The sequence below is a fragment of the Ruditapes philippinarum genome, unplaced genomic scaffold (genome assembly GCF_026571515.1).
Source record: "Ruditapes philippinarum isolate M1 unplaced genomic scaffold, ASM2657151v2 ctg2935_1_1_1_1, whole genome shotgun sequence".
Lineage (NCBI taxonomy): Eukaryota > Metazoa > Mollusca > Bivalvia > Venerida > Veneridae > Ruditapes > Ruditapes philippinarum.
The window spans coordinates 67,202-92,815 of NW_026862251.1; the positions used below are offsets into that span (position 1 = coordinate 67,202).

Genomic DNA, 25,614 nt, shown 5'->3' on the forward strand with positions numbered 1-25,614 from the left:
TTATTATTATTATTATTATTATTATTATTATTATTATTATTATTATTATTATTGACAAGTAAAAGACAAATAACAAATAAATGAAAAATAGATATTAAACGCTACGTTCTATGTCAGTAAAATTTATATTTCTCTTTATATTTTTGGAAAATCATATAAAACCTTTTAGTACTACATGAACTAAGCATACAGATTCTTTTGACATGACAATCGCAACTATTCAGCATTTTCCGACAAGCTGTGTACGAGGACTCTTAATTGGTAATTGACGAGGTGTTCCGACTGTTGACCTGGTTATATTACCATGCAACACAATGACATTCTTATCGATGCTTTTCCATATATACATGTATGATAATCCCCGTTTACTGGTAAAAATATACTTTGTTAAAATCCATGAAAAGAAGATTTTCTCAAGTGAAGAGGCTATCCAGCTAGCAAGCGAAAGGTCCATGGCTCTACACAATTTCCCATTTGTTGCAATAATTCACGAAGAGAACCCTTGGATTTGGGGTGGGGGAGTGTCTTTCTTCACCAGTAAAAAGTAAAACGTACACGACTGCCGCCATTTGACGATAGTGTAAGCATAACATCATTTTAATTAACCAATCTCCTTTGGAACAATGTTTGAAACGACGCTGTGCTATAAATATACATTACTTCCTCTAACAACACTCATAAATCGCAAAACATCTCCATAACATGTCATGTAAATATTCACTAAGTCTAAACTCATAAATTAAAAATTAGTTTATTCTCATAAAGCATGAAAATATAAATAACGATATATGTACAAGCATGTTATGATTTAATTGAGACGCGGTGTTTTGTTGTTTGTTATCTGATAATTAAATTAACATTTAAGGACTGATTAATATCATTTTCCCCTTGCGGCTGAGGAGTTGTCTTTAAGGGTTGAGGCATCCGAATTGCAGCCACCGTTTAGCCCTGCTTGGTCGTTAGAGGCGACTTAATCGGTTAGAATAACTTGAGTCTATGCATTTGTTAGCTCTGGGAGGTGAAGTGGATTTGACCCCTGATGTTACTGTTAGTTTGTAGCACTCGATGTTAGCCAAAGTCATCTATCCTGTGTCGGCGCCACATGATCTAAATTGAGTTGGTGCGCCGTAAAACCAAACAAACAAAAACAATATTATTTTTTTAGATAACATTTAAAAGAGTATACTGCCATTTTTTCCTCAACAGAAGAGGATCTTAGGGCTGTATTGAATAGTTATTGAGATGCAAGTATTTAAGACAAGACATTTAATAATATATTTGAACAATAACACACAATCACCTATTTTTTAAATTATTGTTGAAGTGTAATAGTGTTACGTGGAACGAGTCAGCGCTCTGTTTGTATGCGACCAGGAAATAGAAAATCTATATATATAGGTTAAGATAGAAAAATATTCAGCCTTATGTTTGTTGTACAAGAAAAATGGTTTATACTGTTGTTGAACAAGGTAGCTATTTGATCCGCCTTTTCCGGAACATTGTTTCTTTTTCTGATAAGTTTCTCTTAAAATGCAAATATTTAAAAAGCAAATTGTAAAAAGCGCCAATTGTAAAAAAGAAGACACAGATAAAAAGGAAAACGAGCTGTAAAAATGAAAAAAAAATACATACGAAAAAAATATGTAGGAAAACAAATGTTGTTTTTATTTACACACCGTTCCACTTTCTTTGGCTTTACTGGATTAGAAAAATAACAGACATAGCAAACAAAACCTTATTGTTTAAAATAAGAATTTCAGGCGACATTAACTTTTGCAAATTTCAAAAAGCCTTTATCTAAAAGATTACAAAATATAACTCTATTCAGAATTTAAAGGATTAGATAACAGATGTCACGCCAAACATATTAAGAAATTATGTTTCTCGAAAGAAAATCAGCATAACTTAATAAAAAAATGCAATGTTATCATACACGTTCAAAAGAAGAACTTACAGAGATGATAAATCTAATATTTAGTGAGATTTGAGATGTTCGTGTGTCAAACTAAACGCAATTGTGTTCATTTTATAAAGTTTTTTGATGAAGCAGCTTTACCGCTTTTTGACAAGCAAGAAAATCTAACCAGTTTGAATTATTGAGATTTCAAATTAGATTTCATATTGAAATAACCTAGGAAAATACATGTATTTAGTGGTATTATCCTGTTCTTATGCAGAAATTCTTGCACAACAAGAAAAACAACAACAAATAATGACATAAAATTAAACAGCAACAGATGCAGTTTCAGTTTGACAAATTTCCTGTTTGCCGTTTGTCGTTATCAAAGTATACTGCTCAGCATGGGTACTTGTCTTCGTTGATGTCCTCTGAACATCTCTTTTACTTTTATTGCGGCACAGTCTAAAACACAGAATTTTATGAACTTCCGTTCTGAAGTATGACCCAGTTATGTAATAAATGAACACATAGCACGCGTAGTTTGAAAACGTAATTTCTTCTACAATTTTTCTGATAGTGAAATAAATCAGATATTTTTGCCACTGTGGGTCCTCCGACCATTTATTGTATGGTATTGTATGTTCCCCAGTCTTGATCACTGATTGCATTGCATATACGATAGTTGCTGGTAGTAAAGTGCAAATCAGATAAAATGAGACAGATAGAAGCGTAACGGTCGATGTTTGATTTGCGTTTCCGCGATTATTACTATCGCGGTGCATCCTAAAAGAAGCTCTCCGCGTTAAAAGTTTGATTTCGCGAATTACAAGGATATTGAAAATTAACACTAATAGAGGGACCACGGCAAAAATAAGCATTTCAGAAATCCACGTCCATATGACATAGAACGGTTTTGCTCCTTTCCGGTAATAACATAGCTGCCTTTCAACGTTAAAAGTCCACATGTACATTTGCACAGATCCCAGGAGAAAAGAAAATACTGTCAAGACAAACACCACTATACATGCCCGACGAACGGTGCAGAATTGTTCCTTTTTGAAAGGTAAGCAGACGGCAATATATCTCTCTGTCGTGAAGCCAAGAATAAGAAGCGGGGCTAAATATTGCGGTATGATGTATAAAAAGTTGAATATTTCACACAATGTCGGCTTGTTATATGTTGAAATGCCCCATGCTATATGAAGTTCTAGTAACAGATGAAGCCATATGAAAATGAAGTGAACAATCGCTATGGAACCGATGTAGATAGCGGAAGAGTTTGACTCTCGCATACGTTTAGACAACCAGATTTTCATGGTTATAGGATTTCCTATAATACCGATGACGTACCAAATGGGCGTGACTATTCGGTCGATCATCATGGCCGCTGGTGCAGCTATTCGGAACGCCTCCGCTGTGGACACTGGTTGTCCATGACTTGGAGTAGGAAGCGATGTATTGAGGATCCCGGATATGTTCTCCATTGACAGCTTCCTGTAAAATTTAAATGAAACGTTTAAATCATAGCACTACATGATATGCATTTAACAGTTTCAAGGGTAAATTACAACTCGTCAAGATACATTCGTTACACCAGAAAGATGACGTACAATTCTAAATAAGGGATCCGTCTCACGTCTTACATTTAATTTCAAGCTATTTTATAAACAGCTCATATGTACATCCATATGGACTCATTCTTACTTATACTCTATGAGTATAATTGAGTCAGACATGAAACACATAAGGTTTCAAATATTTTACAATCCAACGTTCTGTTGAATTCATTTTTGGCAACAACTCAAAACAATTAACAAAACAGACTCTGAATTTTTGAGTTTTATTTTTAACGCTATAAATCTCGCCAAATAAGCATATTTCCTTTTTATCAGCAATCAAAGATTTGAAACAACTGAATCACTTTTTATATTGAACACCGATATCAAGTTTTGTACACGATAGTTTAGAATGGGAAAGTGAGGCAACAAAGGCGTTCCATAATTTTATGGTTGCCAATTTATGCTTTGAAAAACATTAATATAAATGTATATCTACACCATTTTGTCTGTTACTAAAAAAACACAAGTCACACAGCAATTTTGCATACAATTTTTATATTAGGCATTTTTCTTAGACATAAATACATCTTATTTTTTGATATTATATAATATTATTATTTTATTTTTATATAATATGTAAATATATGAATATTTCGTTCCCAAAAATACTATGTAATATAACAATGAGATAGATATTTTGACATTTCCATTACTATAAAAGTATATTTCACATTTTGCGATAATTTCTGTATTGAAAGAAACAAAATTGAAATGTCACATCACCTCTAAGACGATTTTCTTGCATATTAAAAAAGGTCAATGTAGGTACTTGCCAGTCAAACTTTGAAAAATAGAAACGACCTTTCATTTCAGTTACACAAATAACATTGTTTTAAGATCTCATAAACTTAACGAAAAAAAAACCTACTATATAGCTTTATATTGTGTATATATGTATTTAAAGCCGAATGTGAATCATACCACGTGACAGAGTTTTTATATTCTCGTGTATATAGGTTTGGAAAAAATATAAACGCATGTATTTACCTATTATATGCGGTAAATACAATGAATACTAACAACAAGTTTATAAAATCTCTTACGAAGAAGAAAAATAACTAAACAATTTATCACATGTATCAAAGGCACATTATGCCTCGGAAATGATTAAAAAAAATTTGGAAAGGGCAAGTATGTTTTATAACGTTTACAAAATAGTTTTAGAACATGTTAGATGTTTGTATCCTGAAGAAATTAGCGCCTAGTGTAAAGATATTTGTCATGAAAATAGCAAAATGTAAACAAAGTAGTATTTTGACTTCCATGCATAATCACTATAACATTAATAATTACCAATAAGCAACAGACGAAAAAGATGGTTTAGGTAATTGGCCAATGAGTGACATTTTTGAAAACTATAAAAGTGCATCAAGAAGATTTCGAGAAATAAAAATAAAAGCATTTATGTGGCATAATGGGCCTTAAATGTTCGTTCATTATCTTGGAAAGAAAGAGATTTACATATCAATATAAGTAGATATATACGGAGTGAGAATGTAAAATGTTTTTATAATAATGAAAACAGTTTTATACTATAAATGTTTTCTTTTTTAAAGCGGTATGCTTCCAGATGATTAAAAATCTTTTAAAATCAAAACTGATAAAAATGTATCTTTTTTTGTAGTTGAAGAAAAAATGTAAGAAGATGTAATATTCAAGTGAAACCTGAAATGTGTAATTCAAAATAGGGAAGAACTTTTAAGTGATTAGCCTTTAGAAAGGGCAAACATGAGTTTTATAACGTTTAAAGAATAGTTATGAACATGTTAGATGCTTATCACCTGAAAAAATTATCGCTGAATTTGTAATTAATTGTTATACAAAGCAACAAACTGAGTTTCATACAAAATACTAAATCATTGTAACTACTAATTGCCAAAAAGGCAATAGAGCAAAAGATCCTTTAGATATTTGTTTTTATTTATTGTTGCCGATAATCGATACATTATCGCAAAATTTCTCTATAAATGTCAGATCTATTTTTATCATTGAAATCACAGACAAATAAAACATGTTTAAATAACCCATACTGTCATAATTAAAATGTTATAGTGCAACATACAGACATTTCAATAATTAAAATAGATTTATAGGCTCATAAATCAGTACACTGTTTACCTATATCTACAAGTATAAAAACTGAAAGAATTTAGAAACTTGCACTTTATTCGAGTAGATTTTTTAGCAAGTAAAGTGGATCTCTTTTAATTTAATTGAATGGAAAGTGAGTCATGTATCTTGGTACATAGCAGAATTTTCGTATTAAAAATGCAAAACGTCCACAGTCTTATATATTGGTCACAAGATAAACATTGTTTTATGCGAATGAGTTACTATGAATAAAACATGAGTTTGTTTACTTTGTTAGCCTCGGAGATACCTGAACTATACATATCATTTCTTTTTTGTACTTGTTATATTATGTATACCCAATATATAATTGGGCATGCTATCATCAGAAAAATTCAATACATTTTGTATATCACATTTTAAGATTTATTTTATTCATTAAAGAAAGCTAACTAATAATCACATAAATTTCTGAACAAGAAATTTGGGACATCATACATAACATTTCTAAACTGTATGATTAATACTACAACTCGTTCGATGAAGTCGATCGTCATTGAAGATAAATCGAACCTTAAAAAAATATATGTCAAAATGCTAAAGTTTTAATAAAACTAATGTTTTAGCTATGGTGTTAATATTGGCATGAAACACAAACCTATTAATTTCAAAGTCACTTGAGGACAAATGAACCGGCCATTATAAATTCGTAATTTTACATTACACGACATATATCATTAATCTGAGGTTATTTATAGTATCAAAAGCCATTACGATTTGGTTTCAGGGGAGGGTATCAATTTCTGCTTTTTTACAATTTCACTATGCATACACAACATGTTAGGCTGTACAACAAACAATATATCTTTTATGTATTGCTTTCATTTTGCTTGATATGAAAAAGTAATTTCACAAACTTATATGTTTTCAAAGATAATGACATTAAAAAAAATAGTGTTCCGAATTCCACGTTTTTGTCAGTGTACGGACGAACAGCGGGTGGATGGACATGGGCACATCTCTGTCAGCCCCTCCAACCCCGCCCTTCTCCCACCAAAGAACTGGGGACATAACTAACCATGAATGTGTAAAACCTATATATTTTGTTCGTCCCGAATAATAACCTTCAAAACTGAAAAATCTAATGAAATATATTCAAATAATTTTTTTCAACGAGAAAATATTATTAGAATAATTAAGATAAACCATTCGTGTTGATTTCTCTTGGTCAGTGTATCGATGTAACAATCTAAAACTTGATAAAAATACGATTCATTTGAGAAACAGTCTGAATTAATCACCAATATTTATCAAAACTGAACGAATATTATTGTTATTTTGAATTTTATCGTTAAGCTTTGACAGGAACTTAGATGTTACTATAAATACATTTTCATTTCTGGTATCGTGCAAATTCAATTAGAGTACCGCGGCATTAATTATTTGAAGTTTTATTTAGTAATTCAAACTCAGAATAGATTTATTATTTTAAATGCAAAATGTCAAGTTTATGAGCAAATTACACGAGGAGAACTTCCAAATTGTTTTAGTTTTAGATTATTAAGTTATACATGCCTATAGAATACAACACGGAAATCTAATGCAAACTCTCATTTCAATGCATAGAAGTAGGACACACTTAGTTCACAATATAGTTAGTTTTTTTCTTTTTATTTCTATTAATATAACACAAGATTGACCCTAGTGATTTAAAACTTTTCACCCATTTGCTACTATCTCCTTGCTTACAAAACATCTCCGTACCAATCTAATAAAGTACCGTCAATATATGAGTATTGCTTCGTGACTTTTTTTACATACAAATATTAGAATTTATATTAAATTTTGTCAGTGAAAATATGTAAGAATCGTTTAGACGGAATACATCACTAATATGTTGATGATAAACAGAGATATTGATTTTTTAAACTTATTTAAAACAAGAAACGAAAATCAAAACTCAATTTTTTTTATCAACCCGAAGCATAATTATTCCATTTCAAAAATACAGGAAACCGAGTCATGCAATATACCTTTGAATCATCTTCAAAAAAAAAAAAATGAATAAAATAAAAAAAATAAAAAATGGTCACTATGTATTCATACGGCAGTGACCATGGCACCGTCAATGTGGCACGCTCGTGCCATTCCACGAAAAGCGGCGAATGGTCCCCAGATACAAGTATTTGTATGTACTGAAAACGTTAGATTAATCGGCGCGACTAAATAAAATGTTATTAGGAAGGGGGTCAAAATTATGGAGCCTTCATATCACATCCTGACGTCAGAAGAATTTTTTAAAGCAAGCAATATAACCCTAAGACCACTTGAACAAGAAAAAGATCAAAGTGTATGAAGAAAAATACCACAAACATAACAACAATGTCTTGTTGAACGACCTTCAAGTAATGAAAATATCTTATCTCAAATTTATGAAATAGTTGTTAAAACAGAATGCAAATATACATGAGCGATAATATGCATGTTAAGAAGTTCAGGGTTGCCCGTAGATGTAGTTCCTGTACATGTTACTGCAATACATATTATCACGACAAAAGAACACACGCACACACAGACACACACATATTAACATAACAACGACAAAAATGTCTAAATAAACAACAATAAATAAATCAACAATAAAGCAACAAAAAATAACACAAAAAACAAACAAACAAACAAACCAAAAAAAACAAACAAACAAACATGATTTGAATTCTGCACGCTTTTCTCGTGCGATTTCCTAAACTTCATCTAGTTAATGCTTTTTGTTTAGTTATTTTCTGCATTCGAGGCATGCATAGACATTAATTGTTAATTTACATATTAAAAAACAATAACAAAATATCAATGAGAAAATAGGTAAATCTTTTATTTGTCGTTCTAAATTGTTTTTACCTGATTTTTGTCCCTTTTTTACAAAAAGATTAAGGATATAAATCCGTTCAGGAACGCAGCTTAACGTTACATCCTCACGTAATATACGTCACACTCAAACAAAACGCAGCAGACGTTCGTTTTAATTTATATAAGTGAGGAGAAGCTGTTTATACTTCAAATTGTATGTAAACTTGAACAGAATATACGATGTAAAAACTGCCCCTCTACAAACATGTCACGACCAAAGTTTTCTTACACGAAAAATCCTGTTAGATTCAAGAGCTACATACAAGCATGACATTGGGACTTGTACGAACATATCCGATAGATGTCACTTCATTTTAAAGCGTAGTTTTGAACGAATTTCTCGGTATAAAAATTCCGTTTTAGGCTTTTAAACACTGAAAAGTAATTTGTCAAACAGACTTGTGTTAAATATCATTTAACTTGATTAAAATAATATTCATCTATAAATCAAATTTATATCATCATAAATAGTGTTATTATGGTTATACAAAAGATTATATACAAGTATGAGATGTTTGAACAATATAACGTTTATTTGGCTTGCATAATTTAAGAACATATATAGCTTTTTGCATTTAACAAGTGAAATTTATGTGCAAAAGATATCCAAAATAGTATAGAAATAAATCATTTTAATACATTTTTTTTCCAACTCTTATTTTACTTTAATTTAAAAACAATCATATATTGTTTAAAATATTGGCCATATTATACCAAAGCATAAAACATAAATATCCAACACACCTATTTATTTCTCAAAAAATGTTGGAAGAAATATATTTCGTAAAATTCAGTGAATGCAGCAAAAGCAAAATATTATATTCCTCAAAATAATTTTAAGTAATTTCTTGTAAGATACTTACAAATTCATCTGAAACTTTAACGTAGCATTCAGTGAATGTTAAAATATTATAATTCTGGTAATCATATTTTCTTATTCAATTAAAAAAAGAAAACATTTGAAAAGATGCAATTAAAAACTTGCCTTCACAAATCCGCACAGAAGTTCGTCTGTAATTTTCAATAGTTAAAAGTCACAGAAATCTATTTCAGTCTCCAGGCAAACGAAGTAAACTTTCTTTTACGATGTTATCTAGTTTGTAGTAACTGGTATAGAGAAATTATCAACATTGATTTATATCAAGATTCCGTGTAAACGATCCATTGCCTTATACTGCCAATTTATTCCTCCTTCTTGAAACCTTTTAAACGCTTCTCTCTTTTAAATCTCGGTAAATCGTCCACAAGGGGCAGAAGTGAACGATCAAACAGTATCGCTGCACGAAACGCAGGGTCTTAGAACACTATTATGATTTTCAGAAGCTTTAACTGAAGCCGATGAAATAACACCGTTCATATCTAGTTCCCTCAGGCGATTTGTTTGTGTTAAATAGCCAAGCGCCACTCAAAACAGATTACTAAAAGAAGCATTTCCGGTGTTATATTTTACATGAGTAATTGGCAAAACGGTCTTCAAAATAAATATTCTTCTATACTTGTATTGTTAAGTTAAATTTGTTCTAGTTTGTCTGTTTCTATATTCCCTGACAAAATAGAAAATGACATAAACAACAAAATCACAATTTACTTCATTTTTCAAAACACATAGTTTTCAAAAAAAAAAATTAACGAACATTGTCGAAAAAATTAAACGAGTTATACATAGGCAGGTTCATTTATATTTAGGAGCCAGCATAATTCTTGTTGGAGTCTTAAAACAAGTGTCTAGAAATTATTTGTAAACGCTCACCCCGATGAAAAACATTCATTCATTAAGCGAATTATAACCTGACACAGCAAACTATGTGATCAATTTGAATATTTTTCAATAAACGTCGAGCCAACGTCGAGACAAAAAAGCTATGTACCACTTATACAAATCATCCGTGTCGTAAATGATTATATCTAAAACATTCCAAGAACCGTCATACAGTCAAAAACTGCAAATAAAATAATTTTCTTCAACTTGCTTTATCATAATATGAAAGTAGACAAAGCCTAGGAACTGATTTGTTAGATTTAAAAAAATCATTCAATTTTAATTCTACAATTTTTTTGGTGTCAGTTGGTATCATTTGTTATTTCATGCATCGCTTCCGTTTTCAATCGAAATAATCTGGAAACAAAGTAATCCCTCAGAAGCATTAATCACAACACAATTACATAAAAATTGCAGGTTCGGTTTGATTGGGTCTGTTCATGATGGATACTGAATTAGTGCAACATCCCTCACGCCCCATAGCACCGGCTTGAGCGGTACTCAATTCTCAACACTTAATAGTGCTGGCATCAATGAGCCCGAAGGAACAGAAAAATATAACAACATTGAAGTGAAGTACGGGGCAACTATTACAGCTGCCACATGGCACTTGACACCTGCCGTTGTGAACATCTGGAAACAAAATGATCCCTTGGATTACATGGAAATTGCAGACTCGGTTTGATTGAGTCTGTACATGAGGAATAAATGAATTAGTGCAATGTAACACCGCAAAACGTCCGTACCGCAAAACGTACGTATATGGGCGTTTTGCGGCGCATATCATCCGCATTTTTCTGACGTACATTTTGCGGCAAAAAGGCATGGACCTGCCGCTTAACGTCCATATTTAAAAGTTTATATAACTTTCGTTAATTTTGACCAGTTATTATCAGGTGTTATTGTGTGTTAATTTTAGCTCACCTGAGTATGCGCCTGTCTGTCTGTCTGTCCAAATTCAGCTTGTTACCACCCTAGCATCCACATACCCTAAGCAATATGTCCAGAGTTATCTGCCCTTGAATTACAAGATCTGTTATATTTCACATTGTTACCACCCCAACGAAAAACGCACTATATTTCACCTTGTTAGTGCTTTCGTTTCTTCTCCATTCTTAAATATTTTATACAGAATATGCATAACAATAAGGTCTCGACCAAGTTCATTTATGAGCTAAAACGACTGAATATGTCAAGAGTTATTTGCCTTTGGATAATAAAAATAAAGACATATTTTAAAGTCAAATTATTGAATTGTGATAAAACTGTCATTTCTTTGTTATCAATGATCAGATGTCATTCATACATTTATGACAGGACGGACATCTTGAATAGTTCAACTATAATATTGAACTTGAAATGACCTTGATCTTAAGGTCACTATTGAATTTTGCTTAAATTGCCATTTGTCATTTACAGATATTTGGATATTGATGACCATTTCAGACGTAGAATTGAGTACTGATATCAGTTACCCAGATTCTGACCAAGCACATGAAATATGCTTGCTTTTTATTTGTAATATTCAATGCTATCTACCCTTGTCATGTGGAGCTTTTATAGGCAGGTGGGCGATATAAATCCACCATGACCTTTTTGCTTTGTTCAAATATAAAATTACATTATGGCATTCAAACAAAATGCTTACATTCCGATATTTTAAAATATGCTTTAGTTTTTATCAATAGAACACATTGAACTTCTTTTTCATCATTTTCTATGCGGAAGAATGTTTGTTAATATAATATACTATATTACACATTATCTATGTAACTTATAGGCGAAATGTTTTGTTCTTCAGACGATAAAATAATACGGTTTAATTAAAGGGACGGACTTTCCGACTAACCTATAAATTAAATCATTTTTCAAAGTTATATTTTATGCCAATTTCAAACTTGCATTTACTAGATTTACTAGCCTATATCCCTCCGGACAAAAGCACTCTTGCTCAAATATGACTAGGCGGCTAAACGTCCGCGACCCGATAAATGCACTCTTGCTGAAATATGACTAGGCGGCTAAAGCCCCTCCCCCCATCACAACAATAGCTCTCTCACTCAGATATGACAAGGCGGCTAAAATCTCCCTCCCTCGACAAAAGCTCTCTCTCTCAAATATGACTAGGCGGCTAAAAGCACCCCATCCCCACTCCGCCATGACATTATAGCTCTCTCGCTCAAATATGACTACGCTGTCAAAAGCCCCCATCGATCCCCCGTAAAAATGAGCGATAGAACCAAACCTCCATAGTCAACAACAAACAAAAAACACAAAAAAATCATTCCCACTTCTTGATGCAATTATATGAAAAGCTATTGTCAAAAGCAAAGCTTAATTTTAATATTTTTTGTCATTCACTCAGTCCAATCCCCGTTTCGTCCGTCCGTATAGCCGTCCTTTTCTGTATGTCTATAAGATTACATTTATTTCAATATCTCTGCTGCTGCTGCCTGGTTCCATTCCATAAAAAATCTATTCGAAAAACATCCTCTGTTTAAGCATATTTTTTTTTTAAATAAAAAAATCAGAATTATATAGGATCACAAAAATATTGCACTTTAATATTTATTTCGTCATATCTTTACTCGAAACAATATGAAAGTGACAGAACCAATAAAAGTTACGTTTATAATGAATATATTTTAATACAGGAAATATGGACGATATGCGACGCAAAGACACACTCTCGCCGCAAAACGTACCAAGTACGATTTGCACCGCAAAACGTCCACACGCGTACGTTTTGCGGTATGGACGTTTTGCGGTGTTACAGTGCAACATTCCCCACGCCTTCTAGTACCCGCTTGAGTCAAATAAAGTCTGCGACTTTAAATATATTTGTCTTTGTTTTCATTGATCTCCAGGAATCTCCACTTTCTATGCTATTTTTAAGACACTTGTAGTAACATTAAAGTTAATTATAAATTTTATTGGAAAAAATGTTTGCTATGAGAGACGAAATGAAATGCTTTTATGAAAGTAATCGTAAACTAATATTTAATTAATCGTAAATAAAATTATATACATGTCTTAAGTTCTGAGGAATTAAATCATATCGTAATTTCAATCAAAATAGAATTGAAATTCATTAAATTCGTCAAGATTAATTTAAATTTATTGGATTACGTAGAAACATGTAGGCAGGAATGCGTTTATTATACAATACCACACAAGTTATCATGAATGTAGTGGGCTGACTAAATTAAAATCTTTAGATTTCTGTATATCTCGATGATTTTTTGTTAATAATATAGATAAAAACATGTTTCAATTTGCACTCAAATCATTTAGAAAAATTTAAGTGGATTATTTAACTCAGAAAAGACTAATAGACATTCGCTACTTTAAAAATAACCGTTTCAGTAACTTGTACATTTAATACAGTTTTGATTTAACAGCTTATATTGGCCGTGCCAAAATTCCGTACATCCCAAAAGTGTTTTTTTTCTTCTCTCCAAAATAATTCATCCTTATCAAACGTCCAGCGAACTTAAGTCAGATAATGTGAAACGCTTGTTTTTGTTGTATTTGACAAGAGCTTTACAGATACGGAAGAGGGTTTCGTGACTTTACTAACAACAAATGGATCTGTTTGGAAAACAATGTAATCAACCCAAAGATTTACAAGAAAATTCAATAAAATGGACTCAATGCTTGAAAACTGATACAAGTATCGCTCGTGGCAAATCAATCAAGAAGACAAAATCTAGAATCAGAATCATTTTTATGTGACCAGAAAATAACCGCACGAGTAAACTCGTGCTGACTTTATGCATTTTACTGAAATGTATATAAATCTTCTTTTAAAGAAAGATTTATATTAAAAAAATGCTGTACTTTTAAAATAACCCAGAATGTATATTTTACTAGTAAAACGTTTGCTCCATTTATTGTACATGAGTGAAGATCAAAATGTGATTTTTAGGTGAGCTAACTTGTCAAATACACAACACAATTTTCAAAATTTACAAGCTATTCCCCAGAAAAGAAAAACATGCCACCATACTTTTAATTTACTTTCAATAATCGTCACTTAAAATTTTAGGGTCGACGCGTTCACGCTAGGTACGTTCCGGTTTCCCGAAACACAGGATTTCATTTAGGGCTAAGTATCATTTAAAAGTAATTTTTATTATTCCCCGAATCTAGAACATATGTTTCAAAGTTACATATCATAGAAATATGAATTAAGAACATATATTTCGAAGTTATATATCATAGAAATATTCCTTTAAAACATCAGAATAATTAAACGAAGAATAAACCATAACATAGAAACAAAGTTATAAGTGCAAATTGTACTTTGGAATGCATGCTCCATGTAAATATTTTTCACATATCAACGTGAATTCCGAGAAAGTTAATTTGAAATGGTTACGTCATTTGAAGAAAGATATTAATGCCAGAACGCTAAATTTATGACTTTTATGACTTTTAACTTTTGAAATATTCTATTAATAAGTGTCTGCGATAAATGCATGGGGGAATAGTAATATGAGGTGACATAAGTTTTCCATTACTTTTACCTATTTAGTTCTCATGAGTATAAAATATTTTAGTGTGGTTACAACAACAACAAAAACAACATTAATTATAATGATATCATCATCATCATCACAACCATCGACATAATCTTATCATTATGATGATCATCATCGTCGTCATAATCATTATCATCATTATCTCCATTTTGATCATCTTCGTTATAGTACAATACAATTATGGTTTCTGAATTTCATGCATTGGCATAAAATATATCTTTTCTTCTTTAAAAAAAACCCCAACACTTTCAAACGGCTATACATCGTAATTAGCGGTCATTGGGATTAAGAAAATAATTAAAATTCTCTTTAGCCAGCTGTTAGCAGCAACAAATAAAAGATTGTGTCAGAAGTACAGTACTAGGTGAGCCAGCTCATCCGTTTAGTCTGTCCAGACTGTGTATTGTCGGCTGCTCAACTATAGTATTAAGCAAGTCAAGATGGTAAGCAATCTGACCCGTGCAGTTATACCCGTTATGCAGAGTAACTCTTGATTTACGTTTACTGAGGACGAATGGTTCGAGCGAACTTTGAATCACAAACAGTGTCACAATATAAAACACTGTATAAAAAACAAACAAACAAACAAACAAAATCTGTCATCACTGCAGCTAAATACAACACGCCCCATGAGGAACTTAAATGTTTTTATTTCTCTTTTTTTTCCGATTTAAAAAAATTACCCGAGCGATAAATTCTGTTAAAATCGGTTCAAGCAAATAAACCCGCAACATTGAGTTTTTTAATCAAATCCAAAGATATCTGATCACATTGAAGAAAGAAAAAAGGAACAAAAACCCAGTCAGCAGGGCAAACGTTCCCCTGTAGTATAAAAGCTAATGATTACCTCTTTAATCCCGAGAGATCAAAGAAAAAAAAATCTCATATGTAGAACAATACAAAATACAAATGAGCCGCGTCATGACAAAACCAACATAATGGGTTTGCGACCAGCATGGATCCAGACCAGCCTGCGCATCCGCGCAGTCTGATCAGGATCCATGCTGTTCGCTATCGGTTTCTCTACTTGTTATAGAGTTTGAAAGCGAACAGCATGGATCCTGATGCGCAGGCTGGTCTGGATCCATGCTGGTCGCAAACCCATTATGTTGGTTTTGTCATGACGCGGCTCAAATGTGCATCGCTCGCCTAAATCAATATCGGTTATAAAGACAGAACCCTCATATATAGAGAAATGATCATCCGGTATTGACACGCGGCAAATTATTTTACAAACATTTTTTTTTTCTTTTTGTAATTTTGACAAGTGGTATGAAAGCCTGATTCAAAGGCATAAACCTTCAGTTTCATAGCACAGTCTTATTAATTTGGACAATTCGAGACTAATGATGAACATCACCAAACTAATTAAATTTCGAACGAACACCACTTAATATTTTGTAAAATGTTGAATACCACTAAATAAATTTGATACATCTGTATCTAATCATCCAAGTTAAATTTATAATCTGATCTATTATGATAGTGCCGGTGATCTTACATATAGTGATGAAGATATCGATGATAATGCTATTGTTATGATTTACATCGTCAATCTGCAGCATGAAACGGATATATTTCATGTTCGTGAAGTTGGCAGCCTAGCAGCCTGGCAGCCTAGCAGCCTAATGAAAACTAAGAATAGTACAAACATGAAATCATCGGATATGAATCGGAAGCACATACTTAGACCATTGCATGTCTTATTACAGTATCGCGATCTTTATTTTTTTAAATATTGAACTTTGTTTTTTAAACCTGAGAATTGAAACTAGAATAAATTGTTGTTATTAGTCCCCTCTTGGTGATGACAGAAGGGGACTAATAACAACTATTTATTCTAGTTTCAATTCTCAGGTTTATTACTTTTCATTAAACCAGACAAGTTAGCAGCCTAGCAGCCTAGCAGCCTGGCAGCCTGGCAGCCTAGCAGCCTAAAGAAAACAAAGGATAATACAAACATGAAAACCGTCGGAAATAGTCAGAATGAAAAATAAAATAAAATTCAATATTTAAAAAAATAAAGATCGCGATACTGAAATAAAACGTGGAATGGTCTAAGTATGTGCTACCGACTCATTTTGTTTGTATTATCCTTAGTTTTCTTTAGGCTGCTAGGCTGCTAGGCTGTTAGGCTGCTAACTTCACAAATTTCGAATAGTAAAAAAAACAAAGTTCAATATTAAAAAAAAATAAAGTTCGCGATACTGAAAAAAGACGTGGAATAGTCTAAGAATGTGCTACCGACTCATTTCCGACGGTTTACATGTTTGTATTGTCCTTAGTTTTCTTTAGGCTGCTAGGCTGCCAGGCTGCTAGGCTGCTAGGCTGCTAGGCTGCTAGGCTGCTTACTTCACAAATTTCGAAGTGTAAAACAAAAAAAAAAAAAAAAAAAAAAACAACAAAAAAGAACAAACAAAGTTCAATATTTAAAAAAATAAAGTTCGCGATACTGAAAAAAGACGTGGAATAGTCTAAGTATGTGCTACCGACTCATTTCCGACGGTTTTACATGTTTGTATTGTCCTTAGTTTTCTTTAGACTGCCAGGCTGCTAGGCTGCTAACTTCACAAATTTCGAAGCGTCAAAATAAAAAAAAACAAAGTTCAATATTTAAAAAAATAAAGATCGCGATACTGAAATAGGACGTGCAATGGTCTAAGTATGTGCTACCGTTTCATATCCGACGATTTCATGTTTGTACTATTCTTAGTTTTCTTTAGGTTGCTAGGCTGTCAGGCTGTTAGGCTGCCAGGCTGCTAGGCTGCCAGGCTGCCAACTTCAGGCTGCTGGGCTGCTAGGCTGCTAGGCTGCTAGGCTGCCAACTTCACGAACATATATATTTCATGTGTTTTCTTGAAAATACGGTTAAAATCTTTTTATTTTTCATAAAAAGTAATCAACCGATGATACGATAAATGAATTTTCACGTGCATTAACATCTTTACCGAAGTATACAAATTACACACATTTAACTTTCTCTGGATTTTTATTGGTTATTATAGCAACTATTCTGTTTGACTTTTAGAAAGAAAGAAAAAAAAACAGCAGAAAAAAAAAACAAAAAAAAAACAACAAAAAATCGAAGCATGGTGATAAAGAATGCTAATTTCTGACACTTTAGAATGTTTTGTAGATCGGATATTGGAGATTTGTGCAATAATTACAATATTTTGTTCCAGTCACAGCTGGTGAAACACTACAAAAATGCACGAATTGCACGAGTTTCGCTGTAAAAATCTTTTTTATCGATTGAGACGCTGCGCGTTAACACGATAATTAAACCAAATGCGTTTTCATGGTGATCGTTTCTTTTTTTTCTTACAAAAGTACTTCACTTCATACAGAGTAACCGTTGTTTTTAGTTGATAAAGTGTTATAGAATGTGTTTTCTTTGACTATCTTCTATATTAGTTTTTGCTTTCTGTTGCCTCTCAATTATCTAAGAAAAGATGTTCTTTCATTTTTGTTATTTTCTGAGAATAATGCAAATATATTAAATAGATATTTTTGTTCACCCAGTAAGAAAAGTCATTAAGCAAATTTCTTTTTTGTTTCTAAAATAGAACTTAATACTTAAAATATTTATGACCTTGAAATATAATGACAGATACATCTAAAGCGAAAAATATGGTGGTCATTGAGCTCGTTTTCGAGTTATCTGCCCTTGATTTTGAAAGTTTTACTATGTTCAAGGGCAGATAATTCACATTTTAAAATCAACTGTAGCAGTATGAGTATGTAACAAAAGACAAATACGTACATCAGCTGTATTGTGTGGAATACATTTTCCCAAAAAGCGGTTGACTGTGTAACAGTTGGTAGACATGTTAAAGAGTTATAATGAAATTGCAAAATATGATTTATTTAAAAGCTGCATGCCACCGACCTTGTTTTAAAGTTATCTCCCCCCATTCCCCCATTTTGTTTCTTTTTTTAAATTTATTTCTTGGTTAAAAAAATTTTATAATTTTCTAACAAGTGAAAAAAATTTTTCCAAAAGTTGGAATAAATTTTCCCTGTTAAATGGCAATTATTTCCAGTTTCGTGCTTATTATTTTGTTTCTATTATGTAACCTAAGCAAACGCCTTAAAATAAAATAAATCAAAACGTTTTTCGTTTACAATTTCAGACGTTAACTGCATATACTGCTTAATCATTTTAAAGTTTAAAATAATCAATAAATGCAAACTATTTTGAAAATGAAAGCAATTCCAATAAATGCCAAAAAGATTAACAAATTGTGCACTGAAAGGCGGCGCATCCAGACTGCACTGTACAACATCGAGCGTTCTCAATATCATTGAAGGATCTGGTACACATCTTTTAGAGATACTGTATATAATGAACTACAGTACAAATGAAATTACTGTTACTTGCCTTTTAAAATAGATCAATAAAGATAAAAAATGAAAGAGATAATAATTAAGCATAACTTTCATCTTCTTTGGTGTCTTCTTACCTCTAACAATTTTAATTAAGTTGATAAAAACATTAACATTAAAATTCTTTACATATTAAAAATATGTTATCAGGAATGATCTTTTTTTTAATTATTTGTATTTCGTTAAGCGGGGACCACACTTGACGTTTTCTTATTTTTAAAGTCATATTTTTAAAGTGAACACATCGAAGGAAGAATGTTATAGTTAAGAATGGTCCTAGAAAAGATTTTCTTGTACAAAATAAACTGAAATTGACATTTTTTCAAAATTTTTGTCATAATCTTGTTTTTCAAATTTTGTTTTTGTTCAAGTAAGAAATTTCAAATCTGTAAACAAAAAAAAAACAAAATAAATAAACAATTTAAAGCAAATTCCATAATTGGGAAATCTTTTTTGAAGGTAAAAAGGTGAAAGGTCGTTTTTGAATAATTTTTTCAAATTGCCGTTTTGTTAAAAAGGAAAGTTTCATTTTGTAAAAAAAAAATAATACATTAAGCTTCGAATTTTTAAGGCCATAAGTGTCTTAAACTTTTTTTAAAGTAAAATAACACCGGTAAATTTAATCCGAAATTGAATTATTTTAAAAACAATGACCTTGACGGTTAAGGACATTTAAAGGTCATATCTGATTTTTTTTTTCCGTTTTGTCATTATTGTTTTTTTCCATCAAATTAATAAATATTAAGGCCAACTTTAGAAAAATAAAAACACTAATTTGACATAAAGTGTCAATGTCAAATTAAGGTCACGATCAAGTTCAATGAAATTCCTTTTAATGCCTTGTTCAAAAGATTGTTAAGCCCATGAAATGAGGACAATCATTCTTTATTTATAAATTTATAGCCATTGGAAATTTTAAATTTAACCTTAAAGTTAAATAAATGTATAAGTCAGGCAAATTGAGGTTTTTTAAAATTGTCCTAAAGAATTGTGTAAATATGAAAACTTCAATGATAATAAATAAAACCGAATTCTTGCCCGGTTTAATGGGCCGTATTATAATTTTTGAGTCGACAGTTAATTGACATTTCTGAATGCAAAAGGTTTTGGGGTGTACAAATTTTTTGAGAAATAAATCTTAATCATAAAAATTAAAGAAACAAAATTGTTAGTTTTGCCATCAATAGACAAGCAAAACATGATTAAAAAGTTTTTTAAACAAGTTGGACTATGAGAAAGATAAAAAAAATGAGCCGCGTTACGACAAAACTAACATAGTGCGTATGCGACAAGCATGGATCCAGACCAGCCTGCACACCCGTGCAGTCTCATCAGGATCCATGCTGTTCGCTTACAAACCCAATAACAAGTAGAGAAACTGATAGCGAACAGCATGGATCCTGATCAGACTGCGATGATGCACAGGCTGGTCTGGATCCATGCTGGTCGCAAAGGTATTACGTTGGTTTTGTCGTGACACGGCTCAAATGTCACTAAGAACAATCTTGGTTATACTGGAAGAAAGATTAATGTATCATTGAAAGGATTTTAAACTTGATTCAACACAATATATTTGAAAGAATATTTATAAAATTTTTATATTCCCTGAAAATCGATTGTCATTTGTTTATATTGTGACAACAAACCGTTTGATATTCATATAAGGAAATAATTAGTATAAGATGACCCTCAAAATGACATTACTTCCGCACTAATTGCGTTCAAGTGCTTCTACCTAATCCAGTAGACAAACAAAATTATAAAAGAGTAGAGATAAATCTCTTACGTTTATACTGCTGCCAGGATTGTGCGCGATAAATGCGTCTGAGAGTATAATTAACAAAAAACATAGTTATCTGCTTGTCACTACAAAAAAAGAGCTATTTGGCGAACGAAAAAAAATATACTTTCAGTGTGACAGGAATACCTTTCTAACTCTAACTAAGAAAATCGTAATGCAATTTAATATAAAGAAATTTCTTGGTTTGTCAGCTGTAAAAAACTGTCCCATACTTATTATATTTTTCTGGTCCAGATATATAGAAAGTTAGTATTGAAAATTGAATACTGCTTAAGACGGTGCCTAGGGGTGTGAGAGATTTTACACTTACATATTACATCTCATAAACATACTCAACCAAACCAAGTTTATAATTTTCATATACCACGAGTAATATCTTTTTATTGATTTCAAGGGATCTTCCTTATTGATAAAAGATATTGGATTTAAAAAAAAGTAAAATTGAAGAACTAGTTTTCGTTATTCATTTTCGTAACCATGCCTGTTCATTTTTGTGCTTGAAATAAAATTTCAAATGCCTCCTGTTTTCAGGTCCGTGTGGTGAACTGGATATAAGCCTTTCAGTGCACAGTATCATACCTGAATTCAGTATAGACATAAATTCTTCAAACCGAAGCAGTAAAGCTAACTCATCTATTGTAAAGTACATAGACACATACTTTAATTGCTATTATTAATTTAGTAGGTGAGACAATATTCCATAGCACACGAACTGATTTATATCTATGGCTATATATCGATATATCAGATATGTAATAAGTCGCTTACTTTCATGGGAAATGTAAGATATATCTACAGATATTATCATTTGATTGTTTATTCTGCTAGTAGCAATTTGTCGTTCATCAACAACAAGCATGTGTAGAAAAGGTAAATGGTATTGAGGCTACTATATCAAGATAATTATAACTATAGGCAGTAAACTATGAACTTTCAAGTTCTCTGGGAGATGCAAACTGATATTTTCAAAGTCGGTTATGCTATTGAAAACGTAGAAAAAAATAAATTAAGAATGTAGTTCTTTTGAAATTGATTAGTACAATTATTTACGATATATACGAAAATATAATTTTGAACTTGATGAGAATAAAATATTTATAAGGCAAGCACAAGAATCTTAATATCAGCGCACGGAACTTATTAAAGGCTGTACGTCGTCTGTCCGTAGTCTGCAACTGTTACAAAAGACCTTTACCAAGAAATGTGGCTTATCTGTTCGTTGCATAATGTTCTTGATTCAAACCAGCTTACAGCTAATCACATGATTCTGGTTGTTTGTTAGTTTTACCAACAATATCTTTCTCATATCGGTTTTGATATTTTGTCCGATAATATCGGGGGGTTAAAGTTATAACCATTACACTCAAGTGAACATTAAAAAGGTCCTGTAACAACGCCGTTTAGGGGATCAAACAAATCATTATGCCTCTTCCCCCTTTTCTCTGACGCAGATGTAACATACGGTAATTATTCTTTAAAGCAAGGTAATTTTGCACTGAAAATTGACGTTGTTTCCATTTAGCAGACTAAATAACATCAGTTAACCTAATAACATTTTACCATACTGTCAACAATTTTAAATAATAATGAAAATAATTACGACAATATTAATCTACTTTTTACAATTTTGACAAAATACAACCATAATCAGAACAATCAAAGAGCGTTTGCATGAAGAGCGTTTGCATGAAATTAGATATACATAAACAGATGTTGGAATATGGCTCGTAATACTGCTTTAGTAAATGATTGGATTAAATCTTAACAACCTATACCACCAAGAACATTGTGCCATGTTTACTTACTGTATTAATGCGACAAGTCTGGCAATGTCAGCAAACGACCTGGTGTCATTTGTCTCCGTCTCATGTATCATATCCTTGCTCAAACTAAACATAATTGTTTAATTGATAAACTATTCGTATGCACAGTAATTCACATCAATGGCCAATGAAAGTGATTATTTGTTCAATCCTTTTCTTTTATTTCACAACATTATCATTGATGGTAAACTCAGTTATTATTATTATATTCCTCTTATATGAATATAACTCAAATGTTTGGCAAAATTCAAATCCATTTTCTCCTTAATAAGAAAAAGCTCTTTAAAAACTGATTCGATTTGGTTTTAGATATGATAACTATGTAGAATTGAATTGATGAACCATGTTCGTTATGATAACCCTAAATTAATAACACAATCATTCTCATTTTGAAAGTCACTCAGCAAATGTACAATTAATAATATACACTGCAGTCAATTACTATACTTTACTACCTCTTCTATAGTCCACTTCCAATAGTATTGTTCTAATGGAGTTGACCATTTCTATTGATTTCAAATCAAATCCAATATTTACAGTGTTGTAATAATAAGTCGCTTTTATTTATTCAATGTCTAAAGGGAGGAATTTTTATCCATATACATATAGCATAAATATTTGAACTGAAACAGTAAACTGAACTTATCAGTGCTCATTAACTGTTATCATACATCTATATTGGCTAGCGTGTCAAGTGGTTGCATAATTGACATGTAAATGCAAACTTAATTGGGTAACAAATTCAAGACAAAAAATTTTCGAATCCATTTATCTATGAATGATGAATTTGGACAAATCAAACAACCCTTCGTGTAGATGGAAACTTCTTGACCGGAGTAATATTTTATTTAATTTAGTATACATTTACTATATTCTGTAACATGATGATAAAGGAATTCGAAGGAACCAACTTATGTCTTTGAGAAAGTAAATGTATTTCGTCAAAAATACCATTGTTTACATTTGCACCTGTCAATTAACTACGACCCCATTAACAATATTACTTTGATCCCTTTTATGGTCCAACCTACCGCAATATTATTATACCATTTGTTTAGTAGTATTTTAAAACGTGACATTTTCGTATGAGGTTATATTCAAATATGTTCAGAAACTTAAATGCAAATGAAATAAATAAATAGATAAATAAATAAATAAAAATAATAAATAAATAAAAATAAATAAATAAATAAATAACTTAATTAATAACTAAAAATAAATAAATAAAATTTAATAAAATAAATAAATAAATAAATTAAAAAATTAATTAATAAAAAAAAAAATTAATTAATTAATTAATTAATTAATTAATTAATACTAGAATAAAAGCAAAGTTACATGTTAATATACAGAATTCATGCTTAAAGTAAATCAAAATTAAAGATTTTTCTATAAATCATCCGTAGTTGTACATTAAAAGGTAATAAGCAACGAACGCGAATTAAATGTTTCATAAGTATATCTAATATAACGTCTTCAATAAATGCCATTCATAATGCTATTGAGGCGGATAGGAGGCAGATGTCGCCCAACAATATTCAAACATCAATTATTCACAGAGGTTTACAGCATGTCTTATAATGACAATGCTTTAATAGCAAATGACCATTTCTAGGCAGACAATTAGTGATAATGTCTTCAATGAAAAGGAAAAAAATGCAAGATAAAACACGCGAAGTAAAAGCAATTATTTAGGTTTTCCTAAGGATAAACAACCTTCTTACTGTAAAGGATGTCGATACAATACATAAATGTATGACATGTTGATAGTTAATTTGTCATCAGGTTTTGTCATATTACATCACATCTTAACTCGTAATAGAAATCAGAAATAAAACATCGATATTTCCGTGTCTAATGGAACTACTTACTTTGTTATTTGCTACTATAGAATACACCACTGTTACAAACAAGCAATTACCATAGTATTGCAAGCAATCCACAAGTCCCCTACCGGTAAGAGCCCAAGCAACATTCTGAAGGGCCATTGGCCATTCACTTATGTTTCTATTTTAAGTGATCACAGTGAACAGTTTTTATGTACAGACAGACAGACTGAAGGACACTCTAAAGATATTTTTTAAACATCCCTGTTATCAAAATATAACATTTTTAAAGCAAAATTTAAAAAAAGGAGATAACAATGTCTTACATGTTGTGTGTGTAACAAAGAACAATTAGTAATGAAGGTATGAATATTGAATGTTTATTTTGAATTTGAAGTAAATGAAAGTTAGAAGAACGAATACGAAAAATAAAAAGTTTAAGGAGGAGATAATTCTGGAAATATGGATGCTAGATTTATAAACCTTGTCATATTATTGTCATATTATTATGATGTGGGAGTTTGAAGAAAATCCTATCATAATTGAAGAAAATTACCAATTTCTCAAAAAAAAGTCAAGTTCAAAAGGGGCATAATTCTGGAAATTGTCTTGCTAGAGTAATGACATTCACAAATGTTGAGTGATAATAAGAAACATTTATATGAAGTTTGAAGTAGATACGTTCAGAAAAAAAGAAGTAATTAAAAAAAACAATGTTTTTTCATGAAAATTTTAGTTCCAGGGACGTAATTCAGATAAATTTTGTGCTAGAGTTGTAAACTTTGTCACATATGATGTGGTTGATGACTAGAAACTTATATTTAAAGTTTGAAGAAAATACTTTAAGAAATAAAGAACTTATAGTAAAAAAACTGAAAAACTAGAAACAGAAATCTTGATATTCAGTCTATTTGTTGCCATAGCAACCAGAATTTTCAATACAGGAAGATAAGAAAAGAATGTGCATAATTTCCATACT

At 31.2% G+C, this 25,614-nt stretch overlaps 1 protein-coding gene across 5 annotated transcripts in view; it reads right to left on the reverse strand.

Moving 5' to 3' along the window:
- Window positions 1-767: 767 nt before the first annotated feature.
- LOC132718429 (growth hormone secretagogue receptor type 1-like) overlaps window positions 768-25,614 on the reverse strand; it is a 57,175-nt gene continuing 32,328 nt past the window's right edge. For 4 of the 5 annotated variants that reach the window (XM_060702125.1, XM_060702127.1, XM_060702128.1 and 1 more), the window contains exon 2: window positions 768-3,394. In XM_060702125.1, coding sequence (XP_060558108.1) covers window positions 2,224-3,394 — 1,171 coding nt within the window. In that variant the 3' untranslated portion in view covers window positions 768-2,223. Of the gene's footprint in view, window positions 3,395-8,487; window positions 8,778-25,614 lie in introns of those variants that run through there. The other variant, XM_060702129.1, reaches the window with a different exon arrangement.